The sequence below is a fragment of the Silene latifolia genome, chromosome 6 (genome assembly GCF_048544455.1).
Source record: "Silene latifolia isolate original U9 population chromosome 6, ASM4854445v1, whole genome shotgun sequence".
NCBI classification, from domain to species: Eukaryota; Viridiplantae; Streptophyta; class Magnoliopsida; order Caryophyllales; family Caryophyllaceae; genus Silene; species Silene latifolia.
Window position 1 is genome coordinate 140,982,927 of NC_133531.1, and position 24,569 is coordinate 141,007,495.

Here is a 24,569-nt window from a genome sequence, read left to right on the forward strand (position 1 = left end):
AGTTTTTATTAATAAGTCACCGGATTCTTATAGTATAGTCAATTATAATGCTCTTCTGGAGTTTTTATTAATAAGTCACCGGATTCTTGTAGTATAGTCAAGTATATTATATATATGATTATTATTAATCGTGGGGGTAAATGGTTTGTTAAATTCAGCAACGGACCCGGGCCGCACCCAAACAGAGGAGAAAGAGTCCACAACGTAGGTCCAAGAGGGTTCAACTCTAAAATCAATTGGCAATAGAGGGAGTAGTCTCTTACCTTATAAGGTTGTAATTTTTCTCCTCTTTTATCAATGTAAAGCACAACCTCACATGTGGAACTTTTTGGGTTTTCTTCACATAGTTACTTTTTGGGTTTTCTTCACATAGTTTATAATAAAGGAAGTCTCTAAAAAATGAACAGAGATAAATTTTCAATATCTTAGATTGGCTAAAGCTGTGTTAAATTAACTCAAAAATAACAATTTATAAAGTGACAACTCTTTTAATTCCTTTTGCCTCGCTAAAAAAACGGATAACGATACAGACAAAAAAGATACTTACATGGGAATTATTTATCAATGCCAAAAGGCTGATGATAATGCTTAAGGAGTCGTTCCATAGGTTTTAAACAAAATCTGGTTATTAATGACAAATTAGTTTGTCATAGATACATAGCAATCAACCTGTCAAATATGCAATTAGAGCAAGACAATTTTATTTACCAAATAAAAAAATGAAGTGTGATATTTGCAAGGTACTCCTAAAAGAGTACATATTTCAAGCTTTGTAACTGGAAAAATACGTCAAGCTTAATTGTGTACATCAATATCAAAATTAGTAAATCTCTCTTTAGACCGCATGTGTATTTTATTATATAAATACATGGTATATACTTGACCCGTCTTAAGTTTAAGAAAAATAATGCCTTGTAAATATGAATTTATGTATCAAAATAGACCATACCTCGAAATAGATTATTTCATTATTTTCCATTCATGAGTTCAACAATCTTCTTAATCTTTTTCGTGCCTGAAATTTCAACACAAACACAATTAGTACAAATAATAACTCTAAAAAATTGTTAAAGATACAACATGCCAGAGCACAATAAACACACACAATGTAATTTTTAGCTACGTAACACACGGAACATGCTTATGTAAAAGTTAAATCTATACAAATAAAAGAATCATCTAAGCTTGCGCTAAAAACTGAATCAGATCAAAAAAGTTTGTTTGGTGCATGCAATTTATATAGAGTGCTCCGTATATATAGTATTTGTATATATGCACACCTACAATTCTACAAAGTTATACGAAAGAAGTTAAACTCTATTTCTAATCTTATTGTTATTATTATTAGAGGGAGTAGTAGATGGATACTAACTCTTAATTAATTATTTTTTTAATATTATAGCTGGAAAGTCTTTCGCATAGGTTGGAGACTCTATAATCGCTCGAAAAAAGCTTCCTTTATTAATATACTAGATTTAATGCCCGTGCGATGCACGGGCCAATTTGTAATATATTTTAGTGTAAAATGTAGTACTTCGTGATTGTTAGATATCAAGGTGTATTATCGATTTATTAAGAAGATGACCTTGTATTCTGCAAATAGTTTTTATAAAATTTAAAATCGAAACATAGTTCATCAAACTCATTTTCTAAAATAAAAGCGTGACTTAAATTGTGTCCACACCTTCAAGGACTCTATATATAGGTATGGAGGTATCACGTATATGATAAGTAACTTATTATTGGTGATTGTAATTTTAGCAACCTATCCTACTGATTGTATACATAGGTTCAAGTGGAAGGAATCCTAGAGATTTTGTTTTATTGAAGTAAATAGTATACACACTATATACGTAATATATTATCAACTAAAGAGTTTCATTTAAAAAAATTTTGACTATCCCACCTATATTGCAGTCGGTTAGCTATTAATGATGTAATAGAAGTGCTATATTAGAAAGCTTATTATTAATTAGCTACTTAGCCTAATAGCTAACTTGATACTTGGTGGCTTAGTATTTTTTTTTAGAGAAAAGAACAATTCATTAATAAAACGTCATACGACACTTACAAAGAATAAGTATAATCGAAAACAAATCTAATGGAAACCAAAGAAAAATAATTTTCTTATAAACTATGGATCTCAAAACAGCATCTGACAATTCGGCTCGTCCTATTATCGCTATCTTCATGTAGCTTTTGAGGGGATCCTTCATTTGATTTATGAGATAAAATTTATGTCTGACTGGTTCCAAAGATCGTTGACAAATAACTTTTACCCTTTGAAAGAACACGCTGCAAACCATCAACGAATTACTTTTGACTATATTACTGATGATAAAACTAACCCATGAATAAATGGAAAAACCCCGAAATAAGGGACGGAAAAACGATTCCCACCAAAAGGGAGACTTTTATTGAATAGAAGATAAATATGCATACTATTGATTAAAATTTGAAACAATTTTGGGGCTTATTATCGATCAATTGATAATCGATGGGAGCCCCGTAAACTTTGATGGAAGCTAAGATTTTTAGAGAGAGTTTTTTGAGAGAGAGAGACAATGCCGACTACTCTTTCAATCAATCCTATTAGGATGTGGCTTAGTACATTTAATTAAACTAAAATAACAAATATTTAGTTAATTGTGATAATAAGTTAACCAAATCAAGTAAATTATTGGAATATTTTAATATATTATTTTTTATCTCCAAGTCCAAGTCCAGCTCTTGTGTGATTTATTAAAATAAAACTTAAGAAATTTCAATAATATAGACTCTCTACTATTACGTGGATACCCAATTTTCAATGAGACCTAGAGCTCCCAAAAAATCATTTTTTAATGAGAATATGGATTATCTCTAATAAAAATAGTACAATTTTGCTCTTTGCAGCTTCAACATTCACTTAACCCGCTGCCAAAAAAACATCCACTTAACCAAACTCTTTCATATTTTCTTACTCAACCAGGTTAGTATATGGGAAAAATATACGAAAACTTGAACTATTAAGCAAAATGGCCCTTATTGTTGAAGGATTCATCGAAGATCTTCAAAATTCTGATAAAGAGAAACCAAATATATGTGAATCCTTATTTCAAAAAAAAAAAAAAAAATACATGTGAATCCTCGCCCAATTTCAACTTATTGATTAAATTAACATGTAACCAAAAAAATTACTCAAAGCATATTCATGGATGTGAGTATGTGACATAACTGTACAAAAACTTATACTTCGTATTCACCTTATCCAGCAGACTCATAATTGCAAGGGTGTATCATAGCTTGCTAAATGCTAACAAAACCAAGCTTCACTTAGGCCAACTTTACGTAATAACTCGCCTCAATAAATTTGTAACGTCATATTAAACTTGTTTACAACACAAATCTACACTAATAAATAATTTAAATTAGAAGTTAATAACCTCCACACTTACCAGTACCGCAAATTCACTAATTCAGTGTGCACAATTTTGGCATCGTAATTTTGTAAGTTGATTTATTGCTTATCTAGCCTTCAAAGCAAAGTTTGAGTCAATAGAAAACAATCATAAAAACAAATTTAAGGCAATATAAATGAAGAATTAACATCTGCATGTTAATATTACAAAGTACGTATAAACAAATTTAAATCATAGGTCTTTTACCTTATCTTATTCATCTTATATGATAACAAAGTCTTCACTTGTCTCTTCAAATCCCATCCACACTAATTTTAGCGGCTTAACCAACCCAGTTGTAGGCAAATGAATTTCATGGGGATCAATCTAATGAGCAACATAGTGAACCCAATGGAGTGAGGCTGAAGAAGACCATTGTGTTGGTTGCAATTGGCGCTTCGAATTTGGCACGATGATGCGTCATTGGTTTAGTTTATGGGGTAGGCCGACGGGTGAACAAAGGCTTCATTCTTCATAATATTCTCAACACAATGTATCATCAACATGCATCATATACATACAATAACGTTTGTTAGTGAATACGATACGATAAAAAGTATAACAATAACCATTAATAATTAATTACTCATAAAAGCAAGTTCTATAACATGTGGCTAAACGAACATAGTAAAAGAACACAACGAAAAGAAATTATTTGAATCATGGAATCACGTTTGATATCCATGATAAAAAGATGCTATATATATATATATGTATTATGTATAAGTGTTCTAATTGTCTTGGGATTGGTCTGACGTATGTTTACACACAAAAGGTAGCAATAACCATAAGTATGTTAATTATAGGATTGTAGTAGTACTCAATTGCTTATTCGGTGATCTGCTAACAACCAAACAACTATTATTGAGTTTTCTATATTTAATAATTTATTTTAATGTATTTTAGGTAGTTCGTAAAAGTTGGAGACTCTATAATCGCTCGAAAAAAGCTTCCTTTATTAATATAGATAGATATATATATATATATATATATATATATATATATATATATATATATATATATATATATATATATATATATATATATATATATATAGGCGGATCCGGTGAGGCACCTCATTATGGCGAGGCGGCGGTCTCACCAAATTACTACCTTGGACTCATTTGCATTATACATGGATGGGCTGATTTTGTAATGTTGGTGAAAAAAAACAAGGATGAAAATTAGGGGTCAACACAAAACTTTTCATTTGGTCCAAAACACTTTCTCTCTCTAGTCTAAAAAAAAGCCCAAATACCTTATTCTCTCTAATCTAAACAAAAGGCCCAAATTCTTTCCTTCCAAAACTAATGAGCTTTCACGTTATACAAAAACACTGGGCGTCGATTTCAAAGAGAGCTACAATATCATCAAATTTGTGAGACGATTTCATCATATTAATCAAATTCGATACAATCAAAAGAGGCGAATTCATCAAATTAATCGATTTCTAAGAAGATTTGAGGTAATTTCAGGTAATTTCATATTATTTGATGAAAAATTGATTTTCTTAACTTCGTTCATTAATTGATGATATAATGATCAAATTTGAACAAAATCGAACTGTTTTGTAAATTTATAAGATCAAAACTGAAGTATTTCGTTAGTTTAGGGTTTGAAGTCGATCAAAACTGAGCAATTGAGCAATTTCGGAATTCGCGGTGTAAAATTTGTTGATTTTGTTAATTAATTCATTAATTGATTATAATTCATTCATTAATAAGGCTCAAATTGACGTTGCAGCTTTAATTTCAATGGAGATTACGGACATTACAATAAGCGGTGATAATCTGCTTTGTTGAAACAGGTAATCTCCGTTTTTTTCGCTATTTTATGAAGCTGTTTTGCTATTCTCCTGATTTTGTGAATATGTGAGGTTATATTGTGAATCTAATAAGTTATTTCGTAAATCTGAGAAGTTATTCCGTTAATGTAGGCTATAATATCCACGAATTTGATCGAAAATAATCAATTTCGCCCCTACTTATTATGGTATTACTAGCGATGTTGCAGTGTCTAACTCCCGATCATCGCAACGACTCCTGATAATAGTGCTATTACAACAGGTATTCTGTTTTGTCCCTATTTTATGAATTTGAGACGTTTTTTTGTTCTGGTTTTGTGAATCTGAGAGGTTATTTTGCGAATCTAGGAGCTAATTTTGTGCATCTGAGAGGATATTTTGAAAATATAAACTGTTCTGGTTTTGTGAATCTGAGAGGTTATTTTGCAAATCTAGGAGCTAATTTTGTGAATCTGAGAGGTTATTTTGTAAATATAGATCATTTGGTTTTGTGAATCTGAGAGGTTATTTTGCGAATCTAGGAGCTAATTTTGCGTATCTATAACATCCTGAAACTTGGATCGTGGCAGAAATTGTTTGACATTGTCTATTTTGTGAATTAGAGTGCTTATTTTGTGAATATAAGAGCTAAATATAATATTCAGAAAACTTAAAAATCTTGTAATTTTTCATCACATAAAATTTCGCAGGCAACATTCAAAAATAAAATAAACTTAAAACAACAACATTCAAAAATAAAATAAACTGAAAAGCTGAAAAATTAAACAAGATATGATATTTGTTTAGTTTATCAATCACCCCTATTTGTTCGAGGCAATGCACATAGAGCAATATTGATATAGCTATAGGTGCGGCGTTCATCGCATCGCCGAGTGATCTTCCTGCATGTTTAAATGGATATGGGACTCTTCTACATACTGGAGTGTAGCTAAAATATTGTGAATCAAGCCTTGATGCTACCCATAGAAAGGGCCCCTGAACTCGGGAATAGGTAGCCAGCCATTCAGATCTAGTACGCCCAAATTGCTCGAACTTCTCCTGCAACTTAAAAGCCTGTTTGCGACCATTGTCATTTGTGCCAAATTGTATTAGTACTATTCCCATAAAATGACAAGTCTGTCTGCAGATAACAGGCACCAAAGACTCTATCTCATAACCTTGGCTCATTAAACAATCTGCCAATTTAGAGAGGTCAGGACAAACATACTTCCCTTTTTGATTCATATAACCTGGAACATTCGCCAAAACACAAGTATAGGGAAATACAAATAAATGAGACATTGTGTGCAAGAGGGATTTTTGAAATGTTTTCTGAGAAGAGAGAAGAGAGGTTATTGGTATATACTATTATGTTTCAGAAATTAGGTATTTATAGGCCTGGTATTTGGCACAATTTGTCAAAAGTGCTGTTCACATTACCCATGTATTAAATTTTTTGATTGAATGCTTGATTGTTCAATGTCAAAAGTGCCTGTTCACATTACCCATGTATTAAATTTTTTGATTGAATGGAACTGTTATTAACAAATCAACAAAATATCTAGATACATACAACCTGACCTTTTCTTAAAAGTGAATTCATAATCTTCACCAAGTTTTTTTTTTTTTAATTATTTGAACTAATAATCTGATACTTTATTTAGTGAATCTCGGATTTTATTTGGTGAATCTCAGCCTATAGTTAGTGAATCTTGGGCCTTATTTTACGAATCTCGTTGTTAAACGTTCTTGATGCAATTTATTTATTTCTTATAGTTAGTGAATCCTGGACCCTAGTTTGTGAATCTTGGACCCTAGTTTGTGAACCTCAGACCCTTGTTTGTGAATCTTGGGCCTTATTTTCTGAATATTGGGCCTTATTTTCTGAATCTCAGCCTATAGTTAGTGAATCTTGGACCCCAGTTTGTGAAACTAGAAGGTTATTTTGTGAAACTTAAATAACTAATATATACAACCAGGTAAGATTCACAAACAAGGGTTTGCACAAGTCCGCACCATTTAATGCTTTAATTGTCTTGTATCAGTAATATTGCATGCTTTCTTATCTATGGTTGTCCTTGTATTCATACTTATTATGGTGTTCCTACTATTTTGTTAATTTGAAACATTATTATCGTGAAACTGTATTTGTTAATATAAGAGCTAATAAGGCTCAAATTGACGTTGCAGCTTCAATTTCAATGGAGATTACGGACATTACAAGAATCGGTGATAATATTTTGTTGAAACAGGTAATCTCCTTTTTTTCGCTATTATCCCGATTTTGTGAATATGTGAGGTTATTTTGTGAATATAAGAGTGAATTTTGTAAATCTGATAAGTTATTTCGTGAATGTATGCTATAATATCCTGAATTTGATCAAAATTTATCAATTTCGTCCTACTTATTATAGTGTTCTGCTGATGTTGCAGGTCTAACTCCCGATACTACGGCGACTCGATAAGAGTGCTAGTGCAACAGGTATTCTGTTTTGTCCCTATTTTATGAATTTGAGACGTTATTTTGGTCTGGTTTTGTGAATACGAGAAGTTTATTTGCGAATCTAGGAGCTAATTTTGTGCATCCGAGAGGTTATTTTGAAAATATAGACTAATATCCCGAAACTTGGTTTGTGACAGAGGAACTTAGATGCTAATATTGTGAAACTTGATTTGTGAATCGCCTATGTTGCTCTGTTTGGCAAAACTTACTAATTGAACCGAAGAAACATCAATCTTTTATGAATTTGAGATGTTATTTTGTTGAGATTGTTTTGCTATTCTCCTTATTTTGTGAATCGATGACTTATTTTGTGAATATAAGAGCTAATTATGTGAATTTGATAGGTTATTTAGTGAATATAGACTATAAGATTATGAAGCTTGGTTTGTGGCAGAGATTGTTTAACATTGTCTATTTTGTGAATCAGAGTGCTTATTTTGTAAATATAAGAGCTAATTATTTGTATCTAGTAGGTTATCTATTGAAATATAGACTATCAGATCCTGAAACTTGGTTTGTGGCATAGATTATTAACCTTATATGCTAATATTGTGGAACTTTATTTGTTAATCTCCTATCTTGCACTTTTGGCTTATTTTGTGAATCTACAATTTTCAATTGTTGATTCCAATGTTAATTGCGGTGAAGCTTCTACCTCTCTTTGTGTTAACAAGCCCTACAAGTACCAACTATTTCCACACCTACTACTCTTATAACTTACACACCGAGTGGCAGCCAACAATGGATAAATAGGATTGATGAAAAGTTTACACCAGCGATTGGGAAAACATTTATTGACTTAGACTCAGCGATCTTTGTTTTATGAAACGTCGCCGTTGCTTGTGGGTTTAAATCAAGGAAATCTTCAAGCAAAAGGTTTCGTGATGATATTATCAGAACAAAGTGCATGGTTTGCAATCGGGAAGGTTGTAATAAGAAGAAAAGACGACCTGCCCTAACTGGGTGTTGCGAGAAAAGGCGGATGAATCCGTTGCATCGAAATAACGAGAAATAGGTAGTACAAAGAGCAAACCGAACAAACCAACTGCTAAACCTAGGGTGAAAAAAGGTGGAGGAGAGGCAGAGAGTTCCAACAAAGGGTCAACCACAAGAATAACAAAGATTAGAAGGTGGGGCTGTCCAAAGAATGATAAAGTTCAAGTTCCATGAGAACAAGTACATGGTTGACGTGTTTATTGAGGGTCACAATCACCCGCTTGATGTTGTGAAAAATAAGGAATTTGAGAAACTTGCTGAAAATATCAATGAATTTCATATGCAAATGATTGTCAGCAATTCAAAAGCAAATGTTGGTCCTAGCTTAACACACCAACTATGCACTCAACAATTGGGTGGTTTTCAAAATGTCGGGGCAAAATGATCAAGCAATTCAAAAATTTTCAGAGGGAAATGAAGTGTCTAATGAACAGTCATGATGGGGAAATGTTCAAATCACGCTTAGACACCCTAGCTGAAACAAAAGGGCTCCACTTTGTTTATGAAAAAGATTCCAAGAATGCATTGACAAGGATTTTCTGGACGAATTGTGACATGCAAAGAGCGTATGCTCTGTTTGGGGATGGAGTTTCATACGACCCAACTTATGGTACAAACAAGTACAACATGACGTTCACGCCTTTCACGGGCATTGACCATCATAAAAGGTCAATCACATTTGCATGTGCGCTTATAGAACATGAAAACGATGAGTCATTCATGTGGGTATTTGACCAGTTTCTGGCAGCTATGGGTGGGAAAGAGCCCAACTACATAATCACTGACGAAGACCCAGGAATAATTAATGCAGTTCCAGGTATGTTTATGTTGTTTTGTTGATTCTAGTTGGCACTGGAAAATAGGATGGTTGTAATAATTTGTTTGGTTTTTTGTTTATGTGAATCGTAGTGCTTATTATGCGAAACTAGATCATGAATTTGTGAAACTGGGGTAAAAATATGTTTCACGTACTTATATCGCGAATAAGGCACAAAATTTATATAGTCTGAATCCGAGGCTAAGACATGAGATTCACAAAAAAAACCCCCAGATTTACAAAATAAGCTATAGGATTCACAAAATAAGCTATATGATGTATAGTCCGAATCTGAGGATAAGACTTGAGATTTACATAATAGTGCATCGTATGACTTTGTTATGTGAAACTGCGTGAATTTAGTTATTATAAAATGATGGTGACGGTCGATAATTTGATTTTGTTCATTGCAGCTAAGTTCAAAACAGCGAAACATCGGTTTTGCATGTGGCACATCATGAAGAAAATAACCGACAAGGTTGGGAGTAAAATTTGTAGAGATACCGACTTTTTAACCCGTCTGAACGGTGTTGTATGGGACGATGACCTGGAGCCCGGGGAATTTGAAGAGAAGTGGCTTAAAGTCATGAACGATTTCTCCTTGGAAGACAATACGTGGTTGAATGGGAAGTTCGCTGATAGACACACATGGATACCCGCTTATTTCAGAAATGTGCCAATGGGCGGTTTACTACGAACTACACAAAGGTCAAAGAGTGCTAATAGTTTCTTTAAGCGGTTTGAAAACAAATACGGGACATTAACTGAGTTCTTGGTGCGCTATGAAAGCGCCACTGACCACCAAATGCACCTGCTGAAGCTCCGTGAAGAGGAGAATGCGAATTCAATCCCTGAAACACTGTATGGGTCAAAATGGGAGACACAAGCAGTGAGAAGCTATACCCATGCGATGTTATATGAGTTCCAAAACCAGGTGAAGCTTTCAATAAATTCCTGCAGTTTGGTTGGATACACTCCGCCAGATCCTGTGACGAACTTTGAAGTGTCGTTAGTTGAGGATGCAAAGAAAGGACTAAAATTTGCAGTTGAGTGCAGTAGAAGCACGAATGATGTAAGGTGCACATGTAAACTGTTTGAAAGGAGAGGTATTTTATGCAGTCACATCATTTGGATTTGTTCGGGTAAGTTTAAGGACATACCTGATAAATATATTTTGCAAAGGTGGAGCAAGAATGCACTCAAAAGTGACGTTTATGATTGGAATGGGAATCTGTTAGAGAAATACAACAATACCGTACAAAAGCAGATTGGAATGTCCGTGGTGTGGTCTCGAGATTGATTAATCTGTTGGTATGCTCAAAAGGAAAGAAGAGTCGGATGTGAGAGAGTTTGCCAAGTTAATCAAGGAATTCAGGACAAAACTAGAGGGAAACACTCAACCGTTGACAAAACAACAACAGATTGAGCTTCTCTTGGGCTGCAAGGTTCGGAAGAAACCAACATCTTACCGCCTAATGTGTCTAGGAACAAAGGCTGTGGTAAACGGTTGGTGAGCAAGAAAAATAAGGCAATCAAGAAGGCGGAAAAAGCAAAAAGGTTGTGTGCTAACTGTAAGCGCAAGGGCAACCACGACAAAAGGAATTGTCCATATGATTTTGCAGACCTTCTTCCAGTGAATCAGGTTTGTATTCATCTACGCAACTACATCTGATATTAATCAAGTATTTCATTTATCTGTTTATCTTACTTTGAGAATCCCAGAGGTTGCTTTGTGAATCCCAGGTCTTAATTTGTGAATCCTGTGACTTGTTATGTGAATCACATATCTTTATTTGTGACTGATTGTATGTAGTAACCTGATATAATTCCTCACTTTGTAACATAAATGACAACAGTTGCCTTATATGAATGTGATTCACGTCGTGTCACCCAATTTTGCATGATCCTCACTTTTATTATTGTACATCTAATGTTTGTAAACATCTTTCTAATTCCAGCTCTGTCTTTTACGTAGGGAGAGCTAGCGGACGAAGAAGTAGAAGAGGAAGGGGATGAGGATGAAGAATGAAGGAAAGAGTCTTCTTTCCTTGAGAAATAGATATGATGATTGAAGAAGACACTGACAATTTTGAAAGGAGCAGTCTTTTAGTTTGGCAACATATTTATTTGTTTATCTTATTTTTGTGAATCTGAGAGATTCTTTTGTGAATGTAAGAGGTTTTTTTATGAATCTTAAATCTTAATATGTACAAAAGACCTGGAAATCTTATTTTTGGCATTAAACCAATTCTCAAGCGCGCTTTCTTATTTCTTACAAACGAATTTCATTGTATTATAGCAAGAAGGTTAGATTCAATTCAAATCTTATTTTAATCTTTTAATCACATTTATTACCTTCAAACAAGATAGGGACTCTAAATAGAAAATGCCTAAGTACATCTTCTATTCTGTAAGTGCCTCATATTACCTTTTCGGATTGTTTTGAAATCCGCAACTCGTCATGACCTTTTTCTAATTGAATACATAGGATATGAATACATAGAATAAAAGTAAAATGATCATTATCACTTTCAACCCAATCACCATCTTTGAAGTTAATAAAATATAACCAACATTATAAAAAGTACAGTACAAATTAATAATCCGGAAAGTAGTTGCGGATTTCAAAACGAATATCCTTTGAAAACATCATTATCACCTTCAACCCAATCCACGGGTCGTTCTCCCATGCAAGCGGAATTGTCCCGAACTCAAAGGAAGGCCCCTTCGCATACAAATATGCGACCAGTCCCAAATCATCTCTATTAGCAACCCATAAATATGGTCCTGACGGAGGTTGAACGTTTTCAAACCACCACCTCGAAGCTTCATTATTAGAAAAAGCGCGCTCCAGTTTGCGCGCTTGAAGGAAGCAATTGCGCTCATCTTCCCCTCCAAACTCGATCATTGCATGTCCCTTGAACGACCCATTGTCAGTAATAGCCGGGTGGATAGCTTGAACTAAATTTAATCCAAAGACCCCGAATAATTTCTACTAATCTGTCAAGATCATATGAGAGAGTTTCCTTTCCAAACCCATCTCTTGTGCTTGGCAAATTATAAAGAATGCACATCACAGGTTTGACGTACGATATTTTGAACGGCGTCCGAAACTTTCTCTTTGAATCAAAGGATGCATCAGATTCATAGCCATCGATTCATAGCCATCAGATTCATACGATGCATCAGATGAATTAGACATAATGGTTTTAGAGGGAATTCACTATGGATTAAGTTTGAAGTTTCGGGTATGGAGGGTTTTAGACGGGTATGGAGGGTTAAATAAATAGATGTGAAACAAAGAGATGTGAGTAACTAAAGAGAATGAAACAAAGAGATGTGGAACAAAACCTATTTATATAGAAACAAACCGATTGATGAAACAAAGAGATGCATCAGATGCAATGGATAGAGTTGAAATGTGTTTGGTGTGAAACGTTTTAAATAAAGAGAATGAATGAATGTTTTGTGTGAAACGTTGTAAATAACAACATTCATGGCACTTGCCACGATGTGTAGAAATGTCTAGAAATGTGTATGTGTGGTAAATGAGTAACACAGATGAAATGTTTAGAAATATGTAAATGACGGTTTAATCCAAAAAGAATTGAAACTCATTCTTCGTTTAATCCCAGGTCTTAATTTGTGAATCCGGGGTCTTGTTATGTGAATCACATATCTTTATTTGTGAATCACATATCTTTATTTGTGAATCACATATCTTGTTATGTGAATCACATATCTTGTTATGTGAATCACATATCTTGTTATGTGAATCACATATCTTTATTTGTGAATCACAGATGAAACGTTGTTTATCTTATTTTTGTGAATTTGAGAGATTCTTTTGTGAATGTAAGAGGTTTTTTTATGAATCTTAAATCTTAATATGTACAAAAGACCTGGAAATCTTATTTGTTGGTATTAATTTGTGAATCCTGGGTCTAATTTTCGCGATTATTAGGAAGATTCGTAATCTTATTAGAAAGGAACGGTCAACTGGCTAAACGGTCTCATTTTGTGAACGACACAATTTAAATATTATTTCATGAATCTTACCGTGTGAATGACAATATATAAATCCGAGGTCTAATATTGTGAATCGACTTGTTTTGTGAATCCATCTTTTGTGAATATCGTTTTTTTTTTTTAAATCTCAGACATTTTTATTCTTTTGTAAATCTCAGGTCTCATTTTATCGACTTGTTTTGTGAATCCATCTTTTTGTGAATATCGTCCTTTTTTTTTTTGAATCTCAGACATTCTTTTGTGAATCTCAGGTCTAATTTTGCGAATCAGACGCTTTATGAATCATCCACGTTAAATTTCCCTGCTTATACCATATTCACTAATACTTGATTGTATCCACCACAAGTTAAATCTCCCTGCTTATACCATATTCACTAATAACATTCTGTTGTGAATCTCAGGTCTCATTTTGTCGACTTGATTGCATACACTGAAGAACGATCTCCCTGCTTCACATCATATCACCACCATAGACAAGCACATCTTGCTACTTATACTCCTATATCGTAAAAACACATAAAATATTTCAAAATATATACACGGACAAGCATGGCTCGCTACTATTCAAAATATCGCGCATACTATGAATGAATGGGGATTTGATATGCAAAAGTTATTAAAGAACCGGGACTGTACCGTTCTAGTATTTGCATCCCATGAAAGTAGTTGCATCATTACAGACTTTCGAAAATCTGGCATTCTCTGCAATTGTAAGAAATTATAGTTGAAATTAATGAACAACACAGTTTCAAATACAGATTTCATGTACGATATCTTGTTCAACTTGTTTCTTACACGATAATTGTGCGGATTCGCCAATCACCGAGCTCACAGTCCAACATACTCAAATACCTCAACACGTGAGCTCCACAATCAAAACTGAATGTAGTATAGTGTTCAACTGTTTAGTAAACAATATTTAATTTCCGTAAAGCGGACACATTAGGGAATAACTTACTTATTTGATTGTTGAGGAACTTTGAGAGTTATAACCCTGTGAGAGTGCAGAAACCGCATGGGATAATATGACGGGGAACTTCTTGCCAAAATAGGAGATAATTTGGCCACCTGAAAATGTATCGAGTTAATACTGATTGTACAATAAAAATGTTTTATATACTCTGATTCACAACCTGTCAAGGGTTAGTTTAGGCAAATAATTAATACCGTGTCTATGGTTGTATTATGTACATCATACTGATCGTATTTGTTGCTTGAGTTGAGGATGTAATTCGTTTTACTCTCCATATCGCATATACAAGCCCACCAATGTTTGTCTTTGATCAGCGGTATAAAAACCTGATATAATAAAGATTAGTCTCCAATTTACTGACCCTACATGTCCGCCACAAAAAAAAAAAAAAAAAATAAGAAAAATATTGTGGAGGGACCGGACCTTTCGGATTGTGGCACCATTCACCGGTTTGTATGTCCCATTGATGTATTGATTCCAAATACAAGGGTTTTTCTTCTTTGTACAGTTCTACATACCACAAAAGGTGATTTTACAAACCATATCAATTTGGGATAATCAAGATACTTGAATATTAAAACAAGTTCAAAGCTAACCACGATGACAATCGATGGCAAGTACGAGAAGATCCGGTCGATGAAGTGTCGTCTTAATCCCAAACATATCAATCACCTAAAAAAACAATATTAGGAATGAAACAAAAGATTACAGATAATACAATGAAATGAACGCTAGTAGTCTACTTACTTGATCCATAACCCATCGACGCGGTCTAAGCGTAGATAAACCCGCTCGTGTGACTTCCATCCACTCAGTACACACCATAGCCTCATTTGTAGTAAGGCACATTAAGAAACATTACTAGAATTATCCAAAATAAAAATAAAAATTAAAGTAAAGGGGCAAGGGAAAAGCACAAAAAAATAAAAGTAAAGGGGAAAAATACTTCTTGTATGACATCTCTTCCTTTGCGGTGCCAAATAACCTTCACAAGGTGGTCTTCAGAATAAGGTAGACGCCGGTAGCCCCTGACAAATATTAATAAGACAACTTAAGATCTGTGATTCACAAATCAAGATCTTTGATTCACATAATAAGACCCACGATTCAGAAATTAAGAACAACAGATAAAACCAAAAATAACATCTAAGATTCACAAAACATGATTAATAAGGGAATGGGTCATACATAGGCACACAATTCCACTCTCTTCGCACTTCGTTCGACAAAGTAGCTTTCAACATGTTGTCACCGGAGGTCATAATTCGAAGGCATAACTTCAATGCATAGCGTTTGATTGACTTACCTATAAATGCAAAACAAAAAGTCCTTTTAATTATTCCAAAGTTCACAGGCGGCCCCAGGTTTTAGGAAATTAACTCCGTGTCCGACAAATCTAACTCTCGGGTTCACAAGGTTAAGTAAAGGTATCTTACGAAGTTATAATTAAAGGACAGTCAGTTTTGTTCCCTTTGTAATGCTCCAACAGGTGAAACAAATAGACGCCGGTATCCATTTCACCAGACTTCAAAATTCACTACTACAGAATTCATCAAGGACATCAGTGGATGGACATCGGATTTTTGAAAAAACAGATGTAATAAGTTTGCACATCGGATTTTTATAAAAGTCTGATGTAATTATATTATATGGACATCGGTTGTTATTTTCAACCCATGTCCATTATAATGGACATCGGATTAAATTACAACCCATGTCCATATAATCCTCAATTTGGGCGCAAAATGAAAACAATTCCCCCGCCCCAAATTATTTTCACTAGCATACCGAGTCAATCTATTATACTTACTCCATATCATTCTTTTTTTTAGACAAACCCAAACCCAAACAACCCTTCACCTCATAATGAACCGTCCTCTTTCTCTCTACTAAAGTAAAAACCCAGCAACCCCTCACCTCAACCCCTCATTCAAACTAACAAAATTCACCAACCTGATTACCAAAACCCTAACGTCGCCTACGCTCTAACGCCAGGCACACCGCAGCACCAACATATCGTCACCACTCGGTGCACGATCTTCTGATTGCATAACTACCACTCGACGACTTCAAGGCGCTATTCTTGTGGTAACCACCTCCTTTACTTGAGTATTGAATTTGATTTATTTAGCCATCTGAAATTGATTTGTGTATTTGAATTGAAAGTGAGTAATTATACCAGGATTAAATTAAATTTAAATTAAAATTAACCCAGAAATCAGGAAAACGCTATAAAATTTTGATTTCTTTAGCAGTCTGAAATTGATTTGTGTCTTTTGTTCTACTTTGGATCTGTAAATGTCTGAGGTAGTGTGTGAATTTCGTGAACATCTAAGACGGTCTTACTCTATACTTTGGGCAATAACATAATATAACATTATAGTTTGAGCAATAGCAACACGACTCCTATGTCTGCTTGAATGGTTTCCAAATTTTGTGCTTTATTCTTTGCGTTTTGGTAAATAGTTGTGTATGCATTTTTTATGTTCAAACTGTAGATGGAAGCCTGAAAGTTGATGGCTTTGCATTCATTTGCCTTTTAATTCCTCTATATAGGAAGTATATATCAATTAGATATCATTGTTAAACCGTTTGGTGGGGGGTTGAATTAGTTACATAAGTGATTGTTTGGATGAGGAAGGTATAAATTTCCCTTGTTTCACCTGGTTTTAATGAGTATGTAGTGGAGATCTTAGTTATATCGGGAGGGGCTTGACCATTGTTGCTGTGAACTTCGTTGTTGGCTAGGCTAGCAAGATCGGTAGACGCGTGAAAGTCATTGTTTAGGTATATATGAGACGGCCAGATTGTTTGTCTTGGCTAAACTCACGAATTCTATCCCTTAATTGATTGCTTTTGAGCTCTCTTACCTCTAAAACTATATAAATGTTCAGACTACCAATATTAGGTAGTATCTATACAATCATTTGACAAACGATGGCTAATTCCACGATTTTCAAGGTACTCTTTTTAAATGATCAAATGGTTTATGGATTATATCTATTAGTTTAGGGTCCACTGATTGTGCTACTTGGGACATATAAACCAGACTTGATTCAATAATCAAGTGAATATATATAGATTCATACTTGCAAAGGGAAAACTTTCATTTTTGTAACTGACAACGTGACATACATGATACAAGTATTCAACGAACTAGGTAAGTTTACTTCACACTCATGTCTATTAGGAGTATTATTTATATCAAATTGTTTTATACTAGTTTAGTATCATGAATTGCTGTTGAATAATTTATTGGTTACTTCGTTGCATTGGTGACTTTCAAGTGGAGCTGCAAGTGAATGGCATCTTCAATATGTATATGGGTTAGAAACAGTCAAAGTTGTCAGGTAAGAAACACACTTAGATGTTTTTGTCAAATCTAACTTTATTTTCTAGTGCCACCATACATCGTACCTAACAAAATGTTCTAGATTTTATACTTCATAGAATACAATGATACTGATGACGTTTGCGTTAATGCAGTATTCAACATCTTTGTATTCAAAGCATCTCTCGCACCGGTCAAGGTTGGTGACAGGCATGTGCACTCTATGTTGTAAGGATCGATAAGGCGAACAATCTTTGGATATGCCAATATGTAAGTTAGCAATTATATAATTTTAGTACTTCATTTTATGCTTGAAGGTGGTGCGTCATTTACTAAAAACAGTATATGGATATTGGCACTTAGTGTATTATGGTTTGCATAATGTTTATCTTTGAATATAGATTTGGTCAGAACTAAATGTGATTTGTTAATCTTGGTCTTGTACATGGTCTTGTACAGGCGAGTTGATGTGGTTATTGTATTTGCAATTGCCATTTGCATGTCGGGGCTCGCTGGATCCAATATAGTAAGATTATCATCCCAAATGTTTTTTTGTTTTAACCCTTTATTATCATTTGAATTTTTTTTCTCACTGACGGAATTTTAATACTCTTTTTTGTTGTCACTTATTTCATGGTTAATGCACCAAAAACATATTCAGAGGAGCAAATATCCTACTTTGACCTGCTGCCTATACGCATTGTGGGCGATGAGCTAGCTGTTGCACCCTCTTCCCTTAATTATTAGCTTATATGAAGCTGCCCTTGTGTGAGGCCATGTCTGACTGCCCCATTGTCATTAATATGCATTACAGGTTTTTCAAGACACCACGCCATATTCGCAAGAAGAATTAGATGAGGTTCGGGACTTGTGGGCGAACTATTTTCTCAATATCTAGCCGTAGATAGCTAGCTAGCGTAGTAATGTATTAGGTAGTTGCATTTTGAAAAACTGATTACATGATCTGCAAGACCATATGTTATGTTGGCTGGGATTTGTTATGCCCTTTGTTGTTGTTCGTTAGTTGTTGAATTCGGATGACGGAGACGGTTGCGTTGTATGTTGATTGGGATCGGTTTTTATTAATTGAAATCGATCATTTTGGTTGAATGGCAGTTGGCATGTTTTGTATTAATGTTTTGGCATTCAAATTGGTGTAATGCAATATGAATTGGCCTGCTCTTTTCAAATTTTAAAAAAAAAAAAACAATATAAAGGACAGCGGATTTATAAAAGTTCGATGTAATTCTAGCTTCAAAGGACATGGGCTTTCTATAAAAATCTGATGTACATTACACATATGGACATCGGATTAATGTTAAAATCTGATGTTCATTACTCATATGGACATCGGATATATTTAAAAATCCGATGTGCATATATTAATGGACATCGGTTTAAAGTCCCATGTCCATTACACCCCATATGGACGGGACTGAACTCTACATCGGCCTATAATCCGATGTCCATGTGTCTAGAAGTCCGATGTCCTTCATGATTTCTGTAGTAGTGATTGAAGGAGGGATAAACAACTCAGGCATCATGTCAGCCACTGATGCGAATCTTGGTGAAACCCAATTAATGAGCCTGTCTTTCTGCACAGACACAACCTAAATTAGCACTTAATTACGTGGATGTGTTACATGCTTGTCAAACACTTTGATCGTGAATCCACAGCTTTGCATAACCAGAAATGGAGGAAAAGACGCACCGTAGGTTGCACATAATCAGAATAGTTAACATCTACTCCATTCATAGGGTGTATGACTGTCAATTTATTCCATCGAAGGTCGAAACAAAAGAAGAACGGTGGGCATGATGTAGACATGATTGGAGTGCAAATCTGAAAACAAGACAAGATGAAATGAAAAGAAGAACATAAAGATGAAAATAGGTTTCACAAAACATAATAACACCAAACCAAAACTTACTAATTGAATCAAGAAACATCAATATTTTCCGGACAACCCTGGGGGAACTAACACCGTCATTGGAGTATGGAACAAATAAACGAACAGGAGAATCCGGTGATTTCAACTTCTCATTATTGTTTAGGATCTCACACCAAATATTTACTGACTTGAGAACATACTCGATCACCTTCGAGGTATAGTCCTCAACATGCTCCTTGTCAATCTCTCGAGTGTTACTTTGAAAAAGAATATCACTTGCACTCAACAATCAAAACAATCGATTCGCAAAACAAGCCGTCGATTGGCAAAACAGTCTATTGGATTCACAATATAAGCCCTACGATTTATAAATTGTCCGATTCACAAAATGAGACCTGAGATTTACAAAACAAGGTCATAGTCAAATACCTTTGTTCTCTTGTTGAGCAAAGCCCGAAATCCAACAAAGTATTTTCTCCTCCCTATTAAAAGCGTAATAACACCGATGTTTCTTTGGAGATACGGAGATTGATAGGCGGCGGACTGGAATTATATCTCTTCTAGGACGCACAATAGCGTGAGTATTGACATCAACATTATTGACATCAACATTAGTGACATCAACATGATCGTAAAGCGATGGTACGGATAATGTAGGAAATCTGGTTCCCTCATCCTCTTCCCTCGACCTTTGAACTATTCTTTCCTCACCTTGTATGCTTTCCTCACCTGGTCCCTCTTCGCCCCGCTTTCTCGGCACGGACCGGTGGTTTCATCACCGACAAACGGTTTCCATGACGACGACGAATGTACGGGTGAGTGACCAATGGTTTTTCAGGCAATTGCTCGATTCTTCCACACACAGTTTCGGAGATGGTGGACGGACGATTTGGAATCATTGGAGTATCGGGTAAATCAATAATGATTGGGGTTTCGGCTAGTTTGACAAGCTGGTGTTGGTGTTGGTGGGACCGAGGATCAATAGACTGTCTTCTTGAGAAGACAAAAAATGATCGTCGTCTGCCAGCGCCTCCACCGTGGGCAATCGATGGGGTTGGCAATCTTGGTTTCTGACGTTCGAATGGGTTTGCTTGTCACTTTGGGATCGGTGCACGAATCGGTACAAAAGTGTCATCCATAATTTCCAATGCCGCACGTAAATCAGCGTCGGACCATCCACCCATCCTGTCCACATCGTCATTAACAACGTGATCATTCTCCACAACATTCGCTGCAATGGATAACGTGTTTCCAACGATATTATTGACCACGTTGTCCAAATTCAGTTCACCATCCTCATCCTTCTTAGCATCCTCATTATTACCCATCTCTATATTTTCCTCCTTATTCCCATCATCGGCATTTTCTTCATCCCCAACATTCTCATCAAACTCATCCTGTTGGGATGAAATATACCCGTCCGCAATACCATTAACGGCTGCCACCATAGTAGAGAGACTGCTTTGAAGAAGGTAGCTTGTTCGTAGCTTGAATAGCAAGAGATCTGTACCTAGCGAAAGTCGCACCGCTACCTTTGCGGCGTCGGCAAGTTTGTGAACAATCTCACACTTCTTGTCACTAAGGCCATCGTTTCCTTGTCACCGCAATGTGGAATGTCGGACCCTATATATCCGGTATGCCTTCTTCAATGGTTGATTTTGACCGAACATGCTCAAGCTTTGTGGACCGGTGGGCCGAGGTGCGGGTGCGAGTGTGTGGTAGCTCATGACAAGGGGAGGCTCCGGAACCTTGACCGAAACCTTTTTTGCCTTCAACTCTGTTTAATTCTTTTTGCAATTTTTTCTTTCGTCCAATTACAACAAGTTGGAAACTTTCTTACGACCAATCTTGATTTGTAGACGAAACGGTCCAAGTAAATGTACACGAGCACCATAATGGGTCCACCAAAAAAATTATCTCCTTTCAAGCGTTTGACATCTCTCCACTCCTCCTTTTGCCAAGACTCAACTTGGTCACCAAACTGTTTGATGAAATTGCACCAATTGAATTCCGGAATCAGTGAAGTATCACCTAAACTTTTTAAAATCCTCAAACTTGCGCGATTCCCTTGCACGCCACCCAACAGAGACGAGAATATGTAAACGATGAAATTTCATTTAAAGTCATCTCCACCATCTTTCTGCATGGATAATTTGGTCAAGACGTGGTGATCATCGATATATTTGTGTGGATATTGCTTTCGAAAGTTTTCCAACGTAGCTAAATAAGCAGGACACTTATCCACATGTGACGCTTCCTCAACAGGTCTTGAACCCATTGGAATGCTCATGCAAAGATGGATGTCCTCCTCTAATACAGGGAGTTTTTTGTCAAATAACCATCCCTTTGCTGGGTTGTAATTTGACACTAGCAATAAGCAAGGTCCCGGGAACCTTGTCTGTTTCAATCATTAACAGACCGCCAAAGCCCATGTCTTTTATAGCTTGAATCTGTTGATCACTCGGTGGATTTTTCGTATCTTTCAGAAAGTTGTACAACCCTTTTGGCGACATTCGAGTCCTCACTGTAGGCAGTCCCTCTGTACGCACCCTCTGTTTTTTTGCTGGTGGAGGAGCGGCAGCTTGCTCAACAACCGCCCGTGATGGTCGCTTCATCGTGTAGCTTTGTTTCACAATAATCTTCTTTAAATAAGTGAAAGGATACACAAAAATAAGAACTAATATTTATATAGTCTATTTTGGGGGGGGGGGGGGGGGGGGGATAGGACCTGAGATTCACAAAATAACTCTCCAGTTTCACGAAATAACCTCAAGGATTCTTTTCAATAAGACATAAGATTTATATAGTCTGAATGTGAGGATAAGACCTGAGATTCACAAAATAACTCCCCAGTTTCACAAATTAACCTCTATGATTCACAAAATAAGGCATAAAATTTATATAGTCTGAATCCAGGGATAAGACCTGAGATGCACAAAATAAACCCCCAGTCTCACAAAATAAGCTATAGGATTCAAAAATAAGCTATATGATTTATAGTCTGAAACTGTTCTTGATCCAACGCCAAGACCAAAAGACACCCTAGGAGGGGACGGGTGAACCCTTTTTGGGGGACGGGGTTAACGAGTAGGGGCCAGTGTCCTAAAACGGGACGGGAAAGGGTTTAGGGTTGGATTAGGCGGATCCGCTACCGCGGATCCGCCTAATCCAACCCTAAACCCTTTCCCTTGTACATAGTCATTCGACCAACGCCAAGACCAAAAGACACCCTAGGAGGGGACGGGTGAACCCTTTTTTGGGGGACGGGGTTAACGGTGAGGGGCCCGGGTGTCCTAAAACGGGACGGGAAAGGGTTTAGGGTTGGATTAGGCGGATCCGCTACCGCGGATCCGCCTAATCCAACCCTAAACCCTTTCCCTTGTACATAGTCATTCGACCAACGACAAGACCAAAAGACACCCTAGGAGGGGACGGGTGAACCCTTTTTGGGGGACGGGGTTAACAGTAGGGGGCCGGGTGTCCTAAAACGGGACGGGAAAGGGTTTAGGGTTGGATTAGGCGGATCGCACCGCGGATCCGCCTAATCCAACCCTAAACCCTTTCCCTTGTACATAGTCATTCGACCAACGACAAGACTAAAAGACACCCTAGGAGGGGACGGGTGAACCCTTTTTTGGGGGACGGGGTTAACGGAGGGGGCGGGTGTCCTAAAACGGGACGGGGAAAGGGTTTAGGGTTGGATTAGGCGGATCGCACCGCTGAACCGCCTAATCCAACCCTAAACCCTTTCCCTTGTACATAGTCATTCGACCAACGACAAGACCAAAAGACACCCTAGGAGGGGACGGGTGAACCCTTTTTGGGGGACGGGGTTAACAGTAAGGGGCCGGGTGTCCTAAACGGGACGGGAAAGGGTTTAGGGTTGGATTAGGCGTATCCGCTACCGCGGATCCGCCTAATCCAACCCTAAACCCTTTCCCTTGTACATAGTCATTCGACCAACGACAAGACCAAAAGACACCCTAGGAGGGGACGGGTGAACCCTTTTTTGGGGACAGGGGGTTAACGAGTAGGGGCGGGTGTCCTAAAGCGGGGACGGGAAAGGGTTTAGGGTTGGGTTAGGCGGATCCGCTACCGCGGATCCGCCTAACCCAACCCTAAACCCTTTCCCTTGTACATAGTCATTCGACCAACGCCAATACCAAAAGACACCCTAGGAGGGGGCGGGTGAATCCTTTTTGGGGGACGGGGTTAACAGTAGGGGGCCGGAAATGTCAACGGGGCATGAAGTTATTATTGAAATTGTCATTTGAAGTTATTATGAAACAATAGGGAACGCAAGGATTCACAAAAAACAAAGAACACAAAGCAAACTTCATTAATAAAACATAGTAGTCATACATTATATTTATAAACTATCGACAATAGAACACGGCAAACAAGATAGCAACGTTCAATGCCGAAAATTACAAAGATAGTATTTTAGGAAAAGGGATACAAATGTAGGCTATAGGTCCATAATAGAAGGTAAATCAATAGAACATGCGTCTATACAATTGCGTAATAAGTTGACAGCAATAGCAATTGCAGTGGCTCGTTTAGTAGACATCACTGAAGGTAAAGAACGTAAGTTCTCATAAATTGTAGCGCGATCAATAGCATTCAGAAGGTTCATGGCACTTGGATGGTTATATTGGTGAAAATGAAGGATGAATTTAGTGACATATTATCGATCGGCAAACATTTGCACGTTTGGAATATTAGGTTAGCACCCCTATGAATAATTAGAATACCCTCCACATGGTTGATTTCAAGAGAAAGCCAATATGCAGCGGTTACACAGG

General features: G+C 36.4%; 1 protein-coding gene across 1 annotated transcript; it reads left to right on the forward strand.

The window, feature by feature from the left end:
* The first annotated feature begins 9,103 nt into the window (after positions 1-9,103).
* Positions 9,104-11,568, forward strand: LOC141588822 (protein FAR-RED IMPAIRED RESPONSE 1-like). The gene is made up of 4 exons (XM_074410244.1): positions 9,104-9,539; positions 9,953-10,645; positions 10,985-11,181; positions 11,515-11,568. Exons 1-4 carry the CDS (start codon positions 9,104-9,106, stop codon positions 11,566-11,568), a joined length of 1,380 nt encoding a protein of 459 aa, XP_074266345.1.
* Positions 11,569-24,569: the final 13,001 nt, after the last annotated feature.